Genomic DNA, 23,650 nt, shown 5'->3' with positions numbered 1-23,650 from the left:
CATGTTTCCTGGCACTACCTCCCTGTCACAAGGGGTGGCAATGCTGTTTGTGAGGCAGGATAGAAGCGCAAATGGATAAATGCAAGCAAGATTATGAACATGTGTATACATGCATATGGATGTGTATGTACGTGCATATATATGTATAAAAAGGATCACAATTTAGAGCATGATCAAGTATATTCCTGCAAGTCCACTGGGAAATGAAAGATGATAAGTTTCCAAGTGCACTTTCGTGTAATAAATCATATCATTGGGGAGATCAAGATAGAAATATGTCAGTTGATAATCAACAAAGAGACATAGCTAGGATGCCATTTGGTAAACAAGTGACTGTCCAAGACAGTCACTTGTGGACTCATAGGAGTATATAGGTATATGCATGTACATGTACGTGTATGTGCGTATGTGTGAGATTGGATGGGTCTTTCTTCGTCTGTTTCCTGTTGCAACCTTGCTTAAGCAGGAAACAGCAATCAAGTATAATAAATAAAATTAATAAAAATACATTGAATGGTTGTGTATGAAACCCACACTTAACTCATGATTTATTATTTGCTCACTCCTTTATCAAGGCATCTGATTTCTATTTATGAAATATTTTCATCTTTTATCCTGGAGGGTAACGGTATGATTTACAAATTTTGCAAATCCCACCACACTGCCCATTTCACTGATCCAAAGAATTTTTCCTATCAATAAAGCATAAATTTTGTCTTGAAATTTTTCATGATCTATTTTAGAGTAAAAATCTAACCTACTATCTATTTCACTTTTATTCCAGATTATCCCATTAACCTGCACAGAACTCTAACCTACTCCCAAGGTGCCCCTGAAAACTCCATAATATCTTTTCTTATCCTGTCTTTCATCCTATGCATCCCTTCCAGTACCTAAAATTTCCTTTTTTACTGGTCTTTTTATCCTTTCTGAACTTCTTTCTTCTATATACTTACTCTAAAACAAGGGCTCAAGATAAAGGATTAAGCAGTTGACAGCAGCTTTATTTTCATACGCAGGTACAAAAACAGTCTGGACTTAATGTACATTGCTACAGGGGATTCCCAGAGCTCCACGGGGCGCTACACAGAGGTGTGGTCGGGTGGATCAAAGCAAACAACCGAGCTGGCAACTTTGTAAACTGGATCCCAGCCATAATGGAGGAAACCATGAACACAAATGGATATTAAATAAATATAGACTAATATCACAGTTTTGAATCCAAACCACTGAAAAAATCCCATTGTGCTTCCACACTATCACAGAACCCTTTACATTTTTATTCTGCTTGTGAATCAATATATAAAACAACCAATTGATGAGTTCCACCCATGGCAGCACTGTGTAGAGCTCGACTTGCTTACTGGAACAATGCAACAAATCAATACACTTGTCACAAACTAGTAGGCGAATCTTCATATACAAAAATACTACACAGTATGCATCAAACTTCACTGAATATCTTCTTCAGCCCACAGCCATCACTTCACATACATACACAAACAAACACATGCACCAAACACAAACACATGCATCACAAACAAACACATGCATACAAACAAACACATACTACTTCAGGAATTCCACTTTCGTCATTTTAAGATATCATTAGAGTGCAAAATCATGCATTTTGAGATCTTCCATTTAGTAGCCTCCTACCCTCGAGCTTCATGACTTAACAGGATGACAAAGAAATGACCCTGAACAAAGATCCCAGTCGATGGTTGTAAAGCAAGTTCCCCCCAGGCCACTTGTACCGAAAAAGAATTACATGTCCAGTGTCAGCACCGAGAGACTGGTAAACAAAAATTCAGCTGGTGGTTAAGTCTGGGTACAAGGCATAGTAGTCCCTGTCCATATCATTGTTGAGGGATACACAGAGCTACAAGCACTAAATGCCACGTAGGTTTTCAGCTGTTGCCAAGCCCCATACATCACATGGATGGAGGAAGTACATTGCATATTTTGAAAAAATCTTGAGTCCACATTTAGGGTTTTGCACTAGACATATTCCCTAGCCATTTCAAATATTTCATAAATACTACTCAGACAATAGAAAAAAGTAATACAAATCACAGAACATACGGATATTGCATACATATTAGCACAAGTAGCACAGTTTAGATTCAGTAATAAGAAAAATATCTTCAGAGTATCATAACAAGCAAGCTATGTAAATTAAATCACTTTCGGATATCAACCTTCTTTGATAATCCTACTTGCATATTGCACATGACACAATCATTAAATCTAAAAGTCAAATTGTGGACCTTTAATAAACAAAAATCACACTAAAGTACACTATTGTACAGATTGGGAAAAGTACAATAATAATTGTACTTATATTTCCTGGAGAATTATTACATTTAGTTGATAAATAATCTTGCTTAAATGATAAATCAAAGTATAAAACAACTTTTATGTGCCCATAATATATGAGAACTGAAAAGTAATATATCTACGGTAAGAAAATTAGCCATAAGAAAAAAGTTCTTTTGAAGAGCTGCCAGGCACAACCACTTGAATTATTCAATACGCACATCACTCAACTTTAATAAGTCGTATACTTTTAAAGTAAAAAAGCTTTCACATGAGGATCAAGTGAAATAACAACTTAGCAGTGACAAGCAGGATAATTCTTTCCCTAAATTAACGATAAAATTAAGTGTAACTCTTATAAACAGATCGGAATAAAAAAATTAAATTAATGAGGATTAAAGAGCATTTTACTATTTCTGTTATACTGTTGGTGAATGATCTTTCATTAACATATTACTAATATTTCCAAATAATTACATATTTGATAAGGAGTGGATACAATGGTATTTCTTCACCATTAAATATCTTCTTAAACTGCATCATTTGAGAGAAAAGAAAATGTAAAAAGAGTAAACTACAAAATTTGAACACAGACATCTTTCCAAGTTAATTGCTGAACAATAACTAGAAGTCAGGTGATGCATAATATAATATAAAGTTGTAGGAAGACATCTAAACACCTTTTACCTACTCAAAGCCTTGGACTATATCCTCTGATCTAATAACTTCCAGCACCAAATACTCCTTAGAGCATTATCACCAATGATAAAATAATCAACAAGACAGTCAAATTAGTATAATCTGAAACTAGTGTAAGCGGCATCTGGATCTTTTCTTGCAGTATATTTCAGCTCATCAAAATCCTACCATGCAAAGAAATAACCAACATACAAAGATATTCAATAATCATTAAAACTAAAGCACAGACTAAAGCAGCAGCCCTGGGTACCTGGTTAATTCTCAGTTCAACAAAATATGGAAGCCCAATCATATGGAATACAAGGATGCAAATCTATCCCCACATAAACCAATTGCAGATATACAATACTGTAAAAATAAAACTCTACTCTGAAGAAACAAAACAGCACACTTTTTTGGTTATCTTTTAAGCCAAATTTGGCCAACATCAGTGTTTCTCTTCCTGTTATTACAATGAAACCATAAATTACGACTTAACTACTTGAAAAATAGGAAGTACAGTACCATATCGCCAGATAATAAAAACCAAAAACCAAAACATAAAGATTATTTCAATCAAATATTGTACTTATTCAATGAGTAGCTCGAAGATGAATCCTTAAGCTACCATGCTATATGCCTACACCATAACCCCCTGTACTTCAATGTTTCTTGTGGCTCAGCAATAATTATGCACTTTCCGATAAGAAAAAATAAATAAATACTATGAAGTCCAAATTGAAGGTAGTGAATACTGGCATTGTACATGAACCTCAATCACAAGATTACACAAAAAATTAAGATGTTCTTACAGGTGTGTGTAAAATCATAATACAATCATAATAAAAAAACACTCTTTTGGCAACTTATCAACATAAAACTTTTCCCTTCTAGGCCACAACCTGTGTACAAATAAAATATAATGATAGCACCAGAGTACAATAAGACAGAGTGCCAAGTTTAGCTGTAGACAGTTACGGAAAATGTGGCTAACATTAGACTATACAGGGGCTCACGCTAGACATAAATATTGTTTCAACGGTATGTCTAAGTGCGGGGAAAAAAGACAGGAAAAAAGCAAAAAATTCATGCATGGACCACTTTATTCCCAGCAGAAGATAATATTTGCAAGTGGATGAGAAGGGGTTAAATTTAGCCAGAATTAAAAGAGTTAAATAAATTAAGTAATACTAATTTCTAAGTAGTTGCCACTTAGGAGGAATACAGGATGTGAAAAGACTGAAGATTAATACATTTCTGGACCAGAAACCCAGCTGTAATGTTGCAAGCACAATTCTGAACTACAAAAAAAGAAAAATGCTTTCAAAATCTTTGCATTAAGCATTATTGTATGATTAATGTTTCTGGATTCCACCTGCTTGAGGTTACACCAGGAATGAAAAGTCACCTTTGGCAAGGCTGTATCACTTGCAGTACAGTCTCGTCACATAACTTCTCCCCCAAAAGGAATCACCATTTCTCTGCCAATGGAACTAGTGCAGCCTTGGGCTGAGAGAGCCTTTAATATCTTGGGTAATACAAGGTCTCTTTCATAGAAATTGGTCCTGGGGTAATTATAAATAGATGCTTTCCCTCCACTTTTTAATCCTTGTATTATCGAGTGACTCTAAAGTATTCAGTGGTATGTAACAAACTTCACTGATTCAGTGCCTACAGAAGCTTACTACTGCTGTTACCCTGTTTAGCTAATTCAGCACATCTGTTACCTTGAGTACTGCTAACATCTTGGTCTTGGCATTAGCACCAAAATATGAATGTATTACAAGTGTTACTGGGTAGAATAAACATGAAAATCTTTAAGAAGAGGTAACTAATATCTTGTACCCCTTTTTGCTATTGCACAACCTTTATCTCTGATACACACACACACACACACATAAATAGATGAGTTATGCACACAAAAACATATTTTGAATTCCCTATTCTAGTGCCAAATATAATATCCATGTAGGCAAAGAATTAACTTATCATTACTGTATACGCTATATCAATAACCAGCTTTCTTTCATATTACTTAAAATGATAAGCAGTTTCAGGAGACAGTAAAAATCTGAACTTTCATATATACTTTGGTCCCAGAAACTACTAAATAAAAATTTCAAAAGTATCAAATCAATGAAATACTGAATGACAAAACAATACAAGACAGAAACACAAGCAGAACCAAAAAAAATGATCTGGCTTAAAGTTAGCATGATAGATTAGTCAATAACTGAAAAATCTTTGAGATCCAGCCAGGTTTGAGCACTTACATAGTTAAGTTATAAGCATTTCAGTCAAAAGAATTCACATGCATTTACACTGACTCATGCACTCATATCTAACCCTTTTATTTCTGCTGACAGAATTGTTCATGAACTATCACTGAAATCTACAGTTCAAAGTGTAGAAAACACAGCTTGCCCTGAGAAAGTTTAATTTCAATCCCATTTGTTAATCCTTTAATGCCCAGAGACCATTCAAACAACAACTGTTAATATGCACTTTAGAGCCATTTTCGGCATAAAAAAAAGCCAAGGTTCAATCAATCCTTGTAACTTGGATTTAATACATCCACTGTTACTGCAGCCTACTAATATTTGTCAAATCAAGCAGTGATGGTATCCCAATATGAAATTGTTTGTTGTTAATAAATATATATATATATATATATATATATATATATATATATATATATATATATATATATATATATATATATATATATATATTCTTTCTTTCTTTCTTTCATACTATTCGCCATTTCCCGCGTTAGCGAGGTAGCGTTAAGAACAGAGGACTGGGCCTGTGAGGGAATATCCTCATCTGGCCCCCTTCTCTGTTCCTTCTTTGAGAAAAACAAAAAAAAAACAAGAGGGGGAGGATTTCCAGCCCCCCGCTCCCTTCCCTTTTAGTCGCCTTCTACGACACGCAGGGAATACGTGGGAAGTATTCTTTCTCCCCTATCCCCATATATATATATATATATATATATATATATATATATATATATATATATATATATATATTTTTGGCTTTGTTGCTGTCTCCCGCGTTTGCGAGGTAGCGCAAGGAAACAGACGAAAGAAATGGCCCAACCCACCCCCATACACATGTATATACATACACGTCCACACACGCAAATATACATACCTACACAGCTTTCCATGGTTTACCCCAGATGCTTCACATGCCCTGATTCAATCCAGTGACAGCACGTCAACCCCGGTATACCACATCGATCCAATTCACTCTATTCCTTGCCCGCCTTTCACCCTCCTGCATGTTCAGGCCCCATCACACAAAATCTTTTTCACTCCATCTTTCCACCTCCAATTTGGTCTCCCACTTCTCCTCGTTCCCTCCACCTCCGACATATATATCCTCTTGGTCAATCTTTCCTCACTCATTCTCTCCATGTGCCCAAACCATTTCAAAACACCCTCTTCTGCTCTCTCAACCACACTCTTTTTATTTCCACACATCTCTCTTACTCTTACGTTACTTACTCGATCAAACCACCTCACACCACACATTGTCCTCAAACATCTCATTTCCAGCACATCCACCCTCCTGCGCACAACTCTATCCATAGCCAACGCCTCGCAACCATACAACATTGTTGGAACCACTATTCCTTCAAACATACCCATTTTTGCTTCCCGAGATAATGTTCTCGACTTCCACACATTCTTCAAGGCTCCCAGGATTTTCGCCCCCTCCCCCACCCTATGATCCACTTCCGCTTCCATGGTTCCATCCGCTGCCAGATCCACTCCCAGATATCTAAAACACTTTACTTCCTCCAGCTTTTCTGCATTCAAACTTACCTCCCAATTGACTTGAACCTCAACCCTACTGTACCTAATAACCTTGCTCTTATTCACATTTACTCTTAACTTTCTTCTTTCACACACTTTACCCTGGGGATAGGGGAGAAAGAATATTTCCCACGTATTCCCTGCGTGTCATAGAAGGCGACTAAAAGGGGAGGGAGTGGGGGGGCTGGAAATCCTCCCCTCTCGTTTTTTTTCTTAATTTTCCAAACATTACACATGACAATAAGTTACTGCTTTATTTACCCAAATATATCTGAAAAAATTCTTTGTAAGAGAAACATTAATCAAACTGATCCTCAAGGATCACTGCTGACACAGGTGAAGAACTTATTCAGTGTGAAGAGACTAGCATAAGACACTACAACAATGTTTGTATAATATATAACTGGCTCCTAACTGCCCAGTTCAACTATTATTTATGAGCATCAAATAATTGTCTTGCAATATTGATGAATGCAAACAAACAGACCATGGAATGAAAACATCCAGCTTATATTTAAACTAACATTAAATGTGAAAAAAGACTGGGGGACTGTACATTTCTGCCAACCTTTTTATGTGGAGATGTATCATGAATGCTTGGTGGAGAAAATACTGTATACAGAAGCAAGTCAGAGAAATACTGAGCAAAAAAATGACAGCTAGCATCCTGGGAAAGCAAAATAAGGGAGTGAATTAGGAAAAGACCCAGGAAAGTGCGAGGGATGAAGCATGATAAGGAAGTGTGTTTGGAAAGGACTGTCAGGAGACTTCTGTTTTGGCCACCTCTCACTGGGTCTTACCCATAGGAAAGAAGGCATTACATAAACAGACTGATGATTTCTTTTCACAAAGATAAATAGAAAGATAGATGGATGGGAAGAGAGGAAAAAGAAAACTGCTGAAACATCCTTTGTGTGTCATAAAAGCTAAATACGGGGGAAGGAGCAGTAGGCTGGAAATACTCCCCACCTGTATTAATTTCCAAAAGAAGGAACACAGCAGTCACTCAGGTGAGGTTTTTTCCACTAAGCCTCTGTAATTTGTTCTTGGCACTTCCTTTCTCACAAAGGAAATGGCAAACATGTATGAAAGAAATAAAAAAGGTAGGTAGATGCATGGATAACAGGTATGACATATAGATACATAGAATGAGAAAGATAAAAACAAACAGAGATAGATAGATAAAGATACAAAAACATAGATACACGGTCAAACAGACAAACAGATACAGCAATATTAGACAGACAGATAGATACAAAAGACAGATGAAATATTGTGACAAGCAGAAAAAGGAATAGATTCTTATGTATTTCTACAAACACTGCATTTCAATCTTACTATCAATAGTTGAAGCAATAAATCTTTATTTTGGCAGGGCGCATTAAATAAATCATAACACTTGTTTTCCCTGAAGACAAGTAAAAGACTTCTTTCTGAAAAAGTTCACAATGCCAGAAAGAATGAACAAAAAATCCCTTGGCATTCTATTGTCTTAGCCACAAGAAAAAGAAAACTATAAAGTGACAGGGGTTATTCCTTTTTTTTTTTTTCATAAAGATATTATGAGTTAAGGACTATGTGTCTTTCCATCCATGGCATGCTCTAGCAGACAAAAGTTGTAAACATACCTATAAACACTTTACCAAACTATCCATCAAGCACCTTTCACCAGGCCCAAGGGCTTAGCCAATGGGCTTAGCCAATAAAGATATACTTGATTTACTAGCACCACACTTAACAATTCTCCTGATAACAATCAAAGTCATTCAAAGAGAAATCAAATTTAATGGCTAAGTAAGCATAAGGAAAGCTTTTTCACTAATCCCTCCTATTTGCAATGCAAAAAAAATTTCACTCTGCAGTATGCATTAATCAAAACAAGTTGCACTGGAAGGAAAGGGAATAGGAAGGTAAAATGACAATTTCTATTTGGGAACACAAAAAACAACTCATACAAAGTTATTTTGAATCAATAATGCAATGTCTGAACTGCATAAGATGCTGCCAATATTCAAATCTGGCTGATAAGAAAACTCTTTGTCCAGAGCAGAAGCAAATGTTCTAAACAGCAAATGTGCCAAATCAAAACAGCTTACTTCTTTATACTGAAAATGTATATTGATTACAATGTAGATGGTTCAGACTATATAATGATATATCATGTAACAATTTCATTAACTTGCTGCCACCCAAATATTGCTTTCTAACAACAAAAATGATTGTTAGGACTGTCAGAATCAGAGTAAAGACTTCACCAAAAAAAGATCTAAGGGCTCTTTGATTTATAATCCCCAACACAGAATGAATAAACTAAATTATCTACTGTTCTCTCTCTTTAAAGACACTTATATTGTGAGTGTGCCTTTTGAAGGCTAGCAACAATAAACACTATATTTTTCAAATGAGCAACTATTACCAATTCTTCACAGTTCAAAAGGCTGTTTATTCAAAGATACAAGAGGTCTTTCTGCAGAGCAAACAGAAAACAGGTCACCCTCTCTCATTAAACATTGTTCAAAAGAATTTCTGCTATAAAAATGAGAATGTCAATACTGTTTTCATTGGAATAGCATGATATGGCTAAAGCACAACACATTACAATAAGAGATTTAAATCCTTAAAACCAGTGTTTCTGTAATTCAGTAATACTTAAAGTTTACTACAGTTGGCACGAAATATCAAAATTAGAACATAATAAGATGACCATTATGAAGAAATTTAAAAATGCTATCAGCATTTGTCTGTGGCATGTTGGAGTCTGAATAATTTTCTGTGAGCCTGATTAAGGTTACACTTTTAAAATACAGACATGCAGATGAAAGGTCATTTAAGGAACTTTCTTTGCATACTAGAACTGAAAATAATAGCAAAATGATCATAGAAGCCTTTCTCTTACTGTCAATATCACAAGAAAGCTAAGTCTTGCACAAGATGATTAAACTGGAATTCAGACTACCTATACCACCAGCAAAGTATTCACTATGTATCTATACTGGTTGACCAAACCTTTGTGACTGTAACCCCCAATGGAATCTTAGAAACAACGACTCCACTTCTATAATCAACATCTGTTGAGGTAAACACCATCAAATGTAGTGACTTATATGAGATTATGAATTTGCCATCTTAAGCCGTATTCATTAAACCCTAATAAATTTTAAACGACTACTTGCTCTGGAAAAGAACTGCAGACTGTAGCACTAGAAAAGTAGGAATAAATTGATTCCTAATTTCCTGAGCAGTAAGGGCTGCTGAGAGGTGGTCAGCAAAGAGTTTTGGTAGTTTTCACACATTCACTGGCAAGTGTTATCTATTAAAGCTTGCATCAGATGACAAGACACATAGTTTACTAAAAATTCACACCAACAGATACAGTGAAAAAAAAAAATAAAGGGGTGATTACTATACCTCCTACTCAAAATGTATGGTAAAACACTCCTTTACCAGTGAAAACTGCAGTAAGAGCAGAGTCCACCTATGTTTCAACATACAAAACGTTTCCCTGTTTTATGGCGAATACATCATGTCTTTATAACCAATAGTTCTCATTAGCAAATTTCAGTGTAAAACTTTTAAAATCATAAAACAATTGGAACTTCTGAAAATTTGCATTACCATGAATTTTTCAGGTTTATGAGCTTCACAGAACTAAAAAAAGAATATATCTATTAATAAAAGACTTTATAATTTCATCTGAAGGTCCATCACTGCTTCTCAACAAAATACTAGCAACTTTGTTATTCTACAACAAAACTCAGTTTAACTTTTCTACATTCAATCTTTCAAGAGTAATCAAACAAAGCATCAGGTACAGCAATTAACAGGCACAAACTTTGGAGCCTTTAAAGGGTTAATCAGACCTTCCATGCATCATCCTCACCAAAAGTACTTTAGAATTTTGAAAAATAGGACTTGAGATCTAATTTCAATCAAAGACTTTTACCGCATTAACACCAAAACACATCAATTTTTTTTAGTGTTTCAGCACAATTAAATAAAACTTGAAACAGACTACTGTATACTGCTCACTACATATAATGTTGACTTTACCTACAAAATTAATCCAACTGAGAGAAATGGCTAGCGTGAACCCTGTTTTCCAGTTTAAAATGTTTAGAATTTGAAAATAACAGAAACGTAGATTCATCAAACTGTGGAAAGTTCTTAATAACCATCACAAGCAGCAGAGGTTAGCATTAACTGCATGTAAAGGGCAACAGATTTAATAGCAAATGGTAAGTACAGCTATCAGTCATAAAAAAATGCCCAAATCTTTATGATCATTCATATACACTTAAAAAAAGGATTCATATCAACTGCATATCACTCAATAACATCCCCCATGATATGCAGGTCAATAACATCATGCACTGTCATGTTTACCAGTGGATACCTGTCAAACTCTCAGATAACAAGCCCACTCACAGAAGGTTATCATATATATCACAAACCTCGGGCACACTTTACATTCATTACCCCATAGGAAGCAAAGACAGGATGTGCACACTGCCTGTAACTGTCAGTTAAGCAAATAAATATCTTATCAAATAGTGTACAAATAAAGATTAACCTGATAAACCTTTAACTCCTAACATAAGTCACCCTGTTTGCTCTGTAACCAACAGTAGCCAAGAAGCGCAGCACCGAGATACTTACATTGCACCTGTACACTTGTCTCTAGCATTAGATAATAGAAGCTATAAGCTTAGGCAACATATCTAAAAGCAAATTACCTGCAGTTCATAAATGCTATATGCAGATACACAAAACCTGCATAATATGTAAATGCTTTCAGTTCACAACTATTTTAGACAAAAAATAGGCTATAAACCACAAATTATGTTGCAGTAGAAAACAATCATAAGTACAAATAAAAACCTAAGTTAGAGTCCCTATCTTTGAACACTTTAAATCTCTATAATTAATTAGACAAACAAAGCACAACACTGGTGGTCACGTACTTACATGAACTACTCACACACTGTCATTATGTACAAACATGTGATATGAAGCTGCTATAAACATGAAGTCACCCACACATTTGTCTTGGAGACGAGCATGGTGGACCTTACTGAGATTCCTGTGCCGTATAAAACATCAACCCCTGCCTTGAGTATGAGTGGTTTTTTTAAGTCCTCTATGGACCCACGCACCGAGTACTGCACCACAATCACAGTTCTATGGCACTCAGAGGTACAAAGGCAGACTGTCCAGTGATAGTATTATTTCAATTTCATCCCTGGATAGTTTTGCCTTCTCTGCTGCACCAGAGATACACTGAACACTTTATTCACATACCACTTATCATTATCGCATCAATATGAATCTTGATTCAAAATAAAGATTATTGGCAAATAACTTCTTTTTCACTCATATCTGAAATAATAAATAATCTTTACTGTGCTCTAAATTGAATTTCAAAAGAAGACTTTAACTGCCCTGTTTTAACTTACCAAATAATACTAATATTATTGCTCTTCCAGTTTCCAACAGATGAAAAAAATTTTCTACATTTTATGTATCTCTAACAGCTTTTCTCCAACACTTTCTAAAAGGGTGCAACTAAACACTAAACATTCTTTCTATAATACTCTCACTTCTGCCTTAGCATCTGAAAGGAACCCTTAATAATATTTTCTGTCCCTCACAACGAACACAAGATAAGTCCCTTCCTGAGGGTTGATGAGCCACACTTGTTTATATCTAAATTGGACTGAGGATTGTGTCATGGTTATGTGTTCCTCCACTAATACCACCAATAAGCTCCTTCTCCACACATGCACTCACATCTCTGCCTAACACCCATAACCAACACTAACTGGAAGTTCCATTTTTCTTCTTTTCCTCTGAAGGAGGGGTGTTTGTGTTGGCACCAATGTTCTTCATGGCATTGAGCTCCATCAGCTTGCACCAGTTCCTGTACTCATTGGCCTCATCAGAGAGCTTTTCAGCCTCGTCTTCTACCACTTCAGCACTGGCATCCAGAGCACCGGCGGTGGCTTCCATCGCTGCTTTCAATTCCTCATCACGGTTCTTAGTAGTTTTGTACTTGTAGTGTTGAGTGTGCACCTGCAGTTTAACAAAGATTAGAAGACGCACCAAATGATGCTGGCTGCTTAAACAGGATATCCATAACTGTATAGGTCCTCTGGGTTATTCCTTGTGGATTGCTGCTCAACCCAAACTTTTGGTGGCCTTCTTTTTGGAAATGATTTTTTCCTGGTGAAAATTAAGTTTTAATGCATCAGAAAGACAGATGTGTTTTACTTATGGTTTATGATATGGATTTTGCCACAGATATTGCATAATAATAATGATGAGAAAAGTTGGAAAAAAAGCACAAATACAATCATGGAGACTACTGAAGGGTATGAAAATGGCTAAAATACTCAGTAATGAGTTAAAGGTGTAATTATACAGACAGGGTTATCAAAAGTAAAGGTATAGCTCAAACGAATGTAAGCTATATTAATGTGAATCTACAGAAAATTATCAAAGCTCATTGCAAGGGCTGAAAAATTTTCTTACAAGGAATTCTGGGATAACACAAGTAGCCAGAGTAAGAAAATGAATTCATGAGACCTACCATGTTGTGAGATAGGAAGAGCATAGTACAGATAAGCCTCGTTTACACTGCCTTCACTAGACCCAAATTTGCATATACGCGATTTACTTTTTACCTCCCAAATTTTGTTTGTACCAAGCTATAATTCACACTGATGAAGTAGCACAATGCAGGTTTTGGCTTGTTAGATTACTAAAAACAAGAGAAACATGGATAACAATGAAATGGAAACATATGTTGGAAAAAATCAATGAATCATGGGAAGTGCATCCTACTGATGCTAATCCCACACGATTCTTCGTCCTATTGTCAAATTTTCTACATTATCTGAATAACACATCAATAATGTTTAATAAAAAATTAAGTTCAAAACTTTTTAATTTCTAAAAAAAACAGGAATAATACTGAAAACCTGGTAAACAATGAAACCAACAAATGTTTGTCAAATGACTGACAAAAGAAGATAAAAAAAAGAAGTAAAGACTACTAAAGTATAACACTACTGATAAGAAAACAATAACTAAAACACTGAAACACTGAAATGCCGAGTTATAAAAAAAAATCTATTTTTTGGGAATTGCAGCCCATCTCACATCATTACCACAAGGTCCACAAATATAGTCTCTCCTTGTCACACATAACACTTGACAATACTTAACTCTCGCAACTCATTTTTCATAACTCTAGATTTTTCCAATGGTGCACAATATGCACTAGCCCTGCCTTTTGGCAAAGTGGTAAGAGCAGTAGATAGGAACATTAGACTGGAGCATTATGTAGAAGTAGGCAGGAATATCAGGTGGGAGAATTTGGCTGAAGTAAAAGAATGTAGCATTAGGCAAACACATTAGGTGCAAGGAGTTGGAAGGAACATTACATAAGAGCCTCTGAAAACACTATACTAAAGTTGCCATCAGCTAATGGCCTGCTAAGGGTGAGACACTGAAGGCTCACAATGATACTGGAGTTCACCAGTTATGCAAACTCTTTTACTGTACCCAACAACTTGTGGGAGTTCCTGAAGGGAACTGTCATAAGATATATATACTAATTTTTTTTTTTATGTTAGCTGAAGCAGCATGGGCAAATGAGGCCCTAGTCAAAGCCAGGAATGGATGAAGGCAAGCAAGTATGAATATGTGCTGGTGTATATATGCATATGTCTGTGTATGTATTATCATTATTATCATTATTATACTTTGTTGCTGTCTCCCGCATTTGCGAGGTAGCGCAAGGAAACAGACAAAAGAATGGCCCAACCACCCATGTACACATGTACATACATACATACACGTCCACACACACACATATACATACTTATATATTTCAACGCACACATATATATACACACACAGACATATACATATATACACATGTACATAATTCATACTTGCTGCCTTTATTCATTCCCATCGCCACCTCGCCACACATGAACAGACAACCCCCTCCCCCCGCATGCGCATGAGGTAGCGCAAGGAAAAGACAACAAAAGGCCTCATTTGTTCACACTCAGTTTCTTGCTGTCCAGTTTCTAGCTGTCATATATAATGCACCAAAACCACAGCTCCCTTTCCACATCCAAGCACCACAAAACTTTCCATGATTTACCCCAGACGCTTCACATGCCCTGGTTCAATCCATTGACAGCATGTCGACCCCAGTATACCACATCATTTCAATTCACTCTATTCCTTGCATGCCTTTCACCCTCCTGCATGTTCAGGCCCCGATCACTCAAAATCTTTTTCACTACATTCTTCCATCTCCAATTTGGTCTCCCACTTCTCCTCGTTCCCTCCCTCTGACACATATATCCTCTTTGTCAATCTTTCCTCAATCAGTCTCTCCATAAGACCAAACCATTTCAAAACACCCTCTTCTGCTCTCTCAATCACACTCTATTCATTACCACACAACTCTCTTACCCTTTCATTACTTACTCGATCAAAACACGTCACATCGCATATTGTCCCCAAACATCTCATTTCCAAGACATCCACCCTCCTCCACACAACTCTATCAATAACCCATGCCTTGCAACCATATAACATTGTTGGAACCACTATTCCTTCAAACATACCCGTTTTTGCTTTCCGAGATAGTGTTCTCGCCTTCCACACATTTTTCAACGCTCCCAGAACTTTCAACTCCTCCCCCACCCTGTGACTCACTTCCACTTCCATGGTTTCATCCGCTGCCAAATCCACTGCCAGATATCTAAAACACTTCACTTCCTCCAGTTTTTCTCCATTCAAACTTACCTCCCAATTGACTTGTCCCTAAACCCTACTGTACCTAATAACCTTGCTCTTATTCACATTTACTCTCAGCTTTCTTCTTTCACACACTTTACCAAACTCAGTCACCAGCTTCTGGTGAAAAAGAATACTTCCCATGTATTCCCTGAGTGTTGTAGAAGGCAACTAAAAGGGGAGGGAGAGGGATATTGGAAATCCTCCCCTCCCATTTTGAATTTTCCAAAAGAAGGAACAGAGGAGGCCAAGGGAGGATATTCCCTCTATGGCTCAGTCCTCTGGTCTTAACACTACCTCACTGATGCGGGAAGTGGCGGATATGTATGAAAGACATATATTCATTCATTTATTTATTCACCTATTCATTACACATAATCGCTTTTCCCACGACAGCAAGGTAGCACCAAGAAACAGACAAAGAATTGCCCATCCACTCATATACATATACATACACATAAATGTCCATACACACACATATACATACATATATCAACATATACACATATACATATAGATACACACACATATACATATATACACATGTATATATTCATACTTGCTTGCCTTCATCCATTCCTGACGCTACCCTACTCACAGGAAACAGTATCGCTATCCCTTGCTTCAGTGAGGTGGTGCCAGGAAAACAGACAAGAAAGGCCACATTCTTTTACACTCAGTCTCTAGTTGTCAAGTGTAATGCACCATATAAAGTGTGAGGTGGTTTGATCGAGTAAGTAATGAGAGGGTAAGAGAGAGGTGTGGAAATAAAAAGAATGTGGTTGAGAGAGCAGAAGAGGATGTTTTGTAATGGTTTTGGACATATGGAGAAGATGAGCAAGGAAAGACTGACAAAGACAATATATGTGTCAGAGATGGAGACCCTGAACTACGAGAAGCAAGAGACCAAATTAGAGGTGGAAGGATGGAGTGAAAAAGATTTTGAGTGATCAGGACCTGAACATACATGAGGGTGAAAAATGTGCAAGGAATAGAGTGAATTGGAACGATGTGGTACACCAGGGTCCATATGCCGTGAATGGACTGAACCACGGAGTGTGAAATGTCTGGGGAAAACAATGGAAAGGTCTGTGGGGCCTGGAAGTGCGTTACACATGAAAGCTAGAGACTTATCATGAACAAATGTGACCTTTTTTGTCTGTTCTCCTGATGCTACCTCACTGAGGCAGGGGGTAGCAATGCTGTTTCCTAAGGGGTGAGGCAGTACCAGGAATGGAAGAAAGCAAGAATAAATATGTACATGTGTATATATTATATTCATATGTTTGTGTATGTGTATACATATGTAAATGTTGATTATTTATTTATTTATTTATTTATTTATTTTGCTTTGTTGCTGTGTCACATGTTCGTGAGGTAGCACAAGGAAACAGACGAAAGAATGGCCCAACCCACCCCCATACATGTCTATACATATGCGTCCACACACGCAAATATACATGCCTATACATCTCAACGTATACATATATATACACACACAAACATATACATATATACACATGTACATAATTCATACAGTCTGCCTTTACTCATTCCTATCGCCACCCCACCACACATGAAATAACAACCCCCTCCCCCTAAATGTGCGCGAGGTAGCGGTAGGAAAAGACAACAAAGGCCACATCTGTTCACACTCAGTCTCTACCTGACATGTATAATGCACTGAAACCACAGCTCCCTTTCCACATCCAGGCCCTACAGAACTTTCCATGGTTTACCCCAGATGCTTCATATGCCCTGGTTCAATCTATTGACAGCACATCCACCCCGGTATACCACATTATTCCAATTCACTCTATCCCTTGCACACCTTTCACCCTCCTGAATGTTCAGGCCCCGATCACTCAAAATCTTTTTCACTCCATCTTTCCACCTCCAATTGGGTCTCCCACTTCTCGTTCCCTCCATCTCCAACACATATATCCTCTTGGTCAATCTTTCCTCACTCTTTCTCTCCATGTGACCAAACCATTTCAAAACACCCTCTTCTGCTCTCTCAACCACACTCTTTTTATTACCACACATCACTCTTACCCTACTATTATTTGCTTGATCAAACCACCTCACACCACATATTGTCCTCAAACATCTCATTTCCAACACATTCACCCTCCCACGCACAACTCTATCCATAGCCCACGCCTTGCAACCATATAACATTGTTGGAACCACATACCCATTTTTGCTTTCCGAGATAATGTTCTCGACTTCCACATATTCTTCAAGGCTCCCAGAACTTTTGCCCCCTCCTCCACCCTATGATTCACTTCCGCTTCCATGGTTCCATCCGCTGGCCAATCCACTCCCAGATATCTAAAACACTTCACTTCCTCCAGTTTTTCTTCATTCAAACTTACCTCCCAACTGACTCATCCCTTAACCCTACTGTACCTCTTAGCCTTGCTCTTATTCACATTTAATCTCAGCTTCCTTATTTCACACACTTTACCAAACTCAGTCACCAGCTTCTGCAGTTTCTCACATGAATCAGCCACCAGCGCTGTATCATCAGCAAACAACAACTAAGTCACTTTCCAAGCTCTCTCATCCACAACAGACTGCATACTTGCCCCTCTTTCCAAAACTCTTGCATTCACCTCCCTAACAACCCCATCCATAAACAAATTAAACAACCATGGAGACATCACACACCCCTGCCGCAAACCGACATTCACTGAGAACCAATCAATTTCCTCTTCCTACACGTACACATGCCTTACATCCTCGATAAAAACTTTTCACTGCTTCTAACAACTTGCCCCCACACCATATATTCTTAATACTTTCCACAGAGCATCTCTATCAACTCTATCATATGCCTTCTCCACATCCATAAATGCTACATACAAATCCATTTGCTTTTCAAAGTATTTCTCACATACATTCTTCAAAGCAAACACCTCATCCACACATCCTCTACCACTTCTGAAACCACACTGCTCTTCCCCAATTTGATGCTCTGTTAATGCCTTCACCTCTCAATCAATACCCTCCGATATAATTTACCAGGAATACTCAACAAACTTATACCTCTGTAATTTGAGCACTCACTTTTATCCCCTTTGCCTTTACAATGGCACTATGCAAGCATTCCTACAATCCTCAGGCACCTCACCATGAGTCATACACACATTAAATAACCTTACCAACCAGTCAAGAATACAGTCACCCCCTATTTTCATGAATTCCACTGCAATACCATCCAAACCCGTAGGCTTGCCGGCTTTCATCTTCCGCTAAGCTTTTACAACCTCTTCTCTGTTTACCAAATCATTCTCCCTAACCCTCTCACTTTGCACACGACCTCGACCAAAACACCCTATATCTGCCACGCTATCATCACACACATTCAACAAACCTTCAAAATACTTACTCCATCTCCTTCTCACATCACCACTACTTGTTATCACCTTCCCATTAGCCCCCTTCACTGAAGTTCCCATTTAGTCCCTTGTCTTACGCACTTTATTTCTTTCTTTCAAACTATTCGCCATTTCCCGCATTAGCGAGGTAGCGTTAAGAACAGAGGACTGGGCCTTTGAGGGAATACCCTCACCTGGCCCAATTCTCTGTTCCTTCTTTTGAAAAAACAAAAAAAAAACGAGAGGGGAGGATTTCCAGCCCCCCGCTCCCTCCCCTTTTAGTCGCCTTCTACGACACGCAGGGAATACGTGGGAAGTATTCTTAATCCCCTATCCCCAGGGATACTTTATTCATTTATTTTATCTATTTATTTTGCTTTGTCGCTGTCTCCTGCGTTAGCGAGGTAGTGCAAGGAAACAGACGAAAGAATGGCCCAACCCACCCACATACACATGTATATACATACATGTCCACACACGCAAATATACATACCTATACATCTCAATGTATACATATATATACACACAGACATATACATATAAACACATGTACATAATTCATACTGTCTGCCCTTATTCATTCCCATCGGCACCTCGCCGCACATGGAATAACAACCCCCTCCCCCCTCATGTGTGTGAGGTAGTGCTAGGAAAAGACAACAAAGGCCCCATTCGTTCACACTCTGTCTCTAGCTGTCATGTAATAATGCACTGAAACCACAGCTCCCTTTCCACATCCAGGCCCCACAGAACTTTTCATGGTTTACCCCAAACACTTCACATGCCCTGGTTCAATCCACTGACAGCACGTCGACCCCGGTATACCACATCTTTCCAATTCACTCTATTCCTTGCATGCCTTTCACCCTCCTGCATGTTCAGGCCCCGATCATTCAAAATCTTTTTCACTCCATCTTTCCACCTCCAATTTCGTCTCCCACTTCTCCTCTTTCCCTCCACCTCTGACACATATATCTTCTTGGTCAATCTTTCCTCATTCTTTCTCTCCATGTGACCAAACCATTTCAAAACACCCTCTTCTGCTCTCTCAACCACACTCTTTTTATTACCACACATCTCTCTTACTCTATTATTATTTACTTGATCAAACCACCTCACACCACATACTGTCCTCAAACATCTCATTTCCAGCACATCCACCCTCCTGCGCACAACTCTATCCATAACCCACGCCTCGCAACCATACAATATTGTTGGAACCACTATTCCTTCAAACATACCCATTTTTGCTTTCCGAGATAATGTTCTCGACTTCCACACATTCTTCAAGGCTCCCAGAATTTTCGCCCCCTCCCCCATCCTATGATTCACTTCCGCTTCCATGGTTCCATCCGCTGCCCAATCCACTCCCAGATATCTAAAACACTTTACTTCCTCCAGTTTTTCTCCATTCAAACTTCCTTCCCAATTGACTTGTCTCTCAACCCTACTGTACCTAATAACCTTACTCTTATTCACATTCACTCTCAACTTTCTTCTTTCACAAACTTTACCAAACTCAGTCACCAGCTTCTGCAGTTTCTCACATGAATCAGCCACCAGCGCTGTATCATCAGTGAACAACAACTGACTCACTTCCCAAGCTCTCTCATCCACAACAGACTGCATACTTGCCCCTCTTTCCAAAACTTTTGCATTCACCTCCCTAACAACACTATCCATAAACAAATTAAACAACCATGGAGACATCACACACCCCTGCCTCAAACCTACATTCACTGAGAACCAATCACTTTCCTCTCTTCCTACACGTACACATGCCGTACATCCTCAATAAAAACTTTTCACTGCTTCTAACAACTTGCCTCCCACACCATATATTCTTAATACCTTTATTTACCTCCTTCCAAATAATCTTTTTATTCTCCCTAAAATTTAATGATACTCTCTCACCCCAACTCTCATTTGCCCCCTTTTTCACCTCTTGCACCTTTCTCTTGACCTCCTGCCTTTCTTTTATAAATCTCCCACTCATTGGCATTATTTCCCTGCAAAAATTATCCAAATGCCTCTCTTCTCTTTCACTAATAATCTTACTTCTTCAGCTCACCACTCACTAGCCTTTCTAATTTGCCCACCTAACACTCCCTCTCATGCCACAAGCATCTTTTGCGCACGACATCACTGCTTCCCTAAATACATTCCATTCCTCCCCCACTCCCCTTACGTCCTTTGTTCTCACCTTTTTCCATTCTGTACTCAGTCTCTCCTAGTACTTCCTCACACAAGTCTCCTTCCCAAGCTCACTTACTCTCACCACTCTTTTCACCCCAACATTCTCTCTTCTTTTCTGAAAACCTCTACAAATCTTCACCTTTGCCTCCACAAGATAATGATCAGACATCCCTCTAGTTGCACCTCTCAGCTCATTAACATCCAAAAGTCTCTCTTTCACATGCCTATCAATTAACACGTAATTTAATAACCCTCTCTGGCAATGTCTCCTTTTTACATATGTATACTTATGTATATCTCACTTTTTAAACCAGGTATTCCCTATCACCAGTCCTTTTTCAGCACATAAATCTACAAGCTCTTCACCATTTCCATTTACAACACTGAACACTCCATGTACACCAATTATTCCCTCAACTGCCACATTACTCACCTTTGCATTCAAATCACCCATCACTATAACCCGGTCTCGTGCATCAAAACTACTAATGCATTCACTCAGCTGCTCCCAAAACACTTGCCTCTCATGATCTTTCTTCTCATGCCCAGGTGCATATGCACCAATAATCACCAATCTCTCTCCATCCACTTTCAGTTTTACCACATACTCCCACCACTCCTGTTTCAGGAGTAGTGATACTCCTTCCATTGCTCGTCCTTCACTAACCCTTGACTTTACTCCCAAGACATTCCCAAACCACTCTTCCCGTATAGCTTCGTTTCACTCAGAGCCAAAACATCCAGGTTCCTTTCCGCAAACTTACTACCTATCTCTCTTTTTCTCTCATCTTGGTTAATAGGGAGGTTAATGCAAGAGTTTTGGAAAGAGGGGCAAGTATGAAGTCTGTTGGGGATGAGAGAGCTTGGGAAGTGAGTCAGTTGTTCTTCGCTGATGATACAGCGCTGGTGGCTGATTCATGTGAGAAACTGCAGAAGCTGGTGACTGAGTTTGGTAAAGTGTGTGAAAGAAGAAAGTTAAGAGTAAATGTGAATAAGAGCAAGGTTATTAGGTACAGTAGGATTGAGGGTCAAGTCAATTGGGAGGTGAGTTTGAATGGAGAAAAACTGGAGGAAGTGAAGTGTTTTAGATATCTGGGAGTGGATCTGGCAGTGGATGGAACCATGGAAGCGGAAGTGGATCATAGGGTGGGGGAGGGGGCGAAAATTCTGGGAGCCTTGAAGAATGTGTGGAAGTCGAGAACATTATCTCGGAAAGCAAAAATGGGTATGTTTGAAGGAATAGTGGTTCCAACAATGTTGTATGGTTGCGAGGCGTGGGCTATGGATAGAGTTGTGCGCAGGAGGATGGATGTGCTGGAAATGAGATGTTTGAGGACAATGTGTGGTGTGAGGTGGTTTGATCGAGTAAGTAACGTAAGGGTAAGAGAGATGTGTGGAAATAAAAAGAGCGTGGTTGAGAGAGCAGAAGAGGGTGTTTTGAAATGGTTTGGGCACATGGAGAGAATGAGTGAGGAAAGATTGACCAAGAGGATATATGTGTCGGAGGTGGAGGGAACGAGGAGAAGAGGGAGACCAAATTGGAGGTGGAAAGATGGAGTGAAAAAGATTTTGTGTGATCGGGGCCTGAACATGCAGGAGGGTGAAAGGAGGGCAAGGAATAGAGTAAATTGGAGCGATATGGTATACCGGGGTTGACGTGCTGTCAGTGGATTGAATCAAGGCATGTGAAGCGTCTGGGGTAAACCATGGAAAGCTGTGTAGGTATGTATATTTGCATGTGTGGACGTATGTATATACATGTGTATGGGGGTGGGTTGGGCCATTTCTGTCGTCTGTTTCCTTGCGCTACCTTGCAAACGCGGGACACAGCGACAGAGCAAAAAAAAAAGGGCATTTATGTATATATATATTATTATTATTATTTCTTTTAATTTTGCTTTGTTGCTGTCTCCCGCGTTTGCGAGGTAGCGCAAGGAAACAACAGACGAAAGAAATGGCCCAACCCACCCCCATACACAATGTATACACATACACGTCCACACACGCAAATATACATACCTATACATCTCAATGTACACATATATATACACACACAGACACATTCATATATACCCATGCACACAATTCACACTGTCTGCCTTTATTCATTCCCATCGCCACCTCGCCACACATGGAGTACCATCCCCCTCCCCACTCGTGTGCGAGGTAGCGCTAGGAGAAGACAACAAAGGCCCAATTCGTTCACACTCAGTCTCCAGCTGTCATGCAATAATGCCCGAAACCACAGCTCCCTTTCCACATCCAGGCCCCACACAACTTTCCATGGTTTACCCCAGACGCTTCACAACCCCCGATTCAATCCACTGATAGCACGTCAACCCCGGTATACCACATCGATCCAATTCACTCTATTCCTTGCCCGCCTTTCACCCTCCTGCATGTTCAGGCCCCTCTCACTCAAAATCTTTTTCCGCC

General features: G+C 38.6%; 1 protein-coding gene across 2 annotated transcripts in view; it reads right to left on the bottom strand.

The window, feature by feature from the left end:
- Positions 1 to 988: 988 nt before the first annotated feature.
- Positions 989 to 23,650, bottom strand: part of LOC139747124 (uncharacterized) — a 105,772-nt gene continuing 83,110 nt past the window's right edge. Inside the window, exon 4 of one of the 2 annotated variants that reach the window (XM_071659038.1) lies at positions 989 to 12,887. In XM_071659038.1, the coding sequence (XP_071515139.1) occupies positions 12,633 to 12,887 (255 nt within the window). In that variant the 3' untranslated portion in view covers positions 989 to 12,632. Of the gene's footprint in view, positions 13,038 to 23,650 lie in introns of both variants that reach the window. The other variant, XM_071659039.1, reaches the window with a different exon arrangement.

Source organism: Panulirus ornatus, chromosome 67, assembly GCF_036320965.1.
Source record: "Panulirus ornatus isolate Po-2019 chromosome 67, ASM3632096v1, whole genome shotgun sequence".
NCBI lineage: Eukaryota > Metazoa > Arthropoda > Malacostraca > Decapoda > Palinuridae > Panulirus > Panulirus ornatus.
This window is presented reverse-complemented; position numbering and strand designations above follow the sequence as displayed.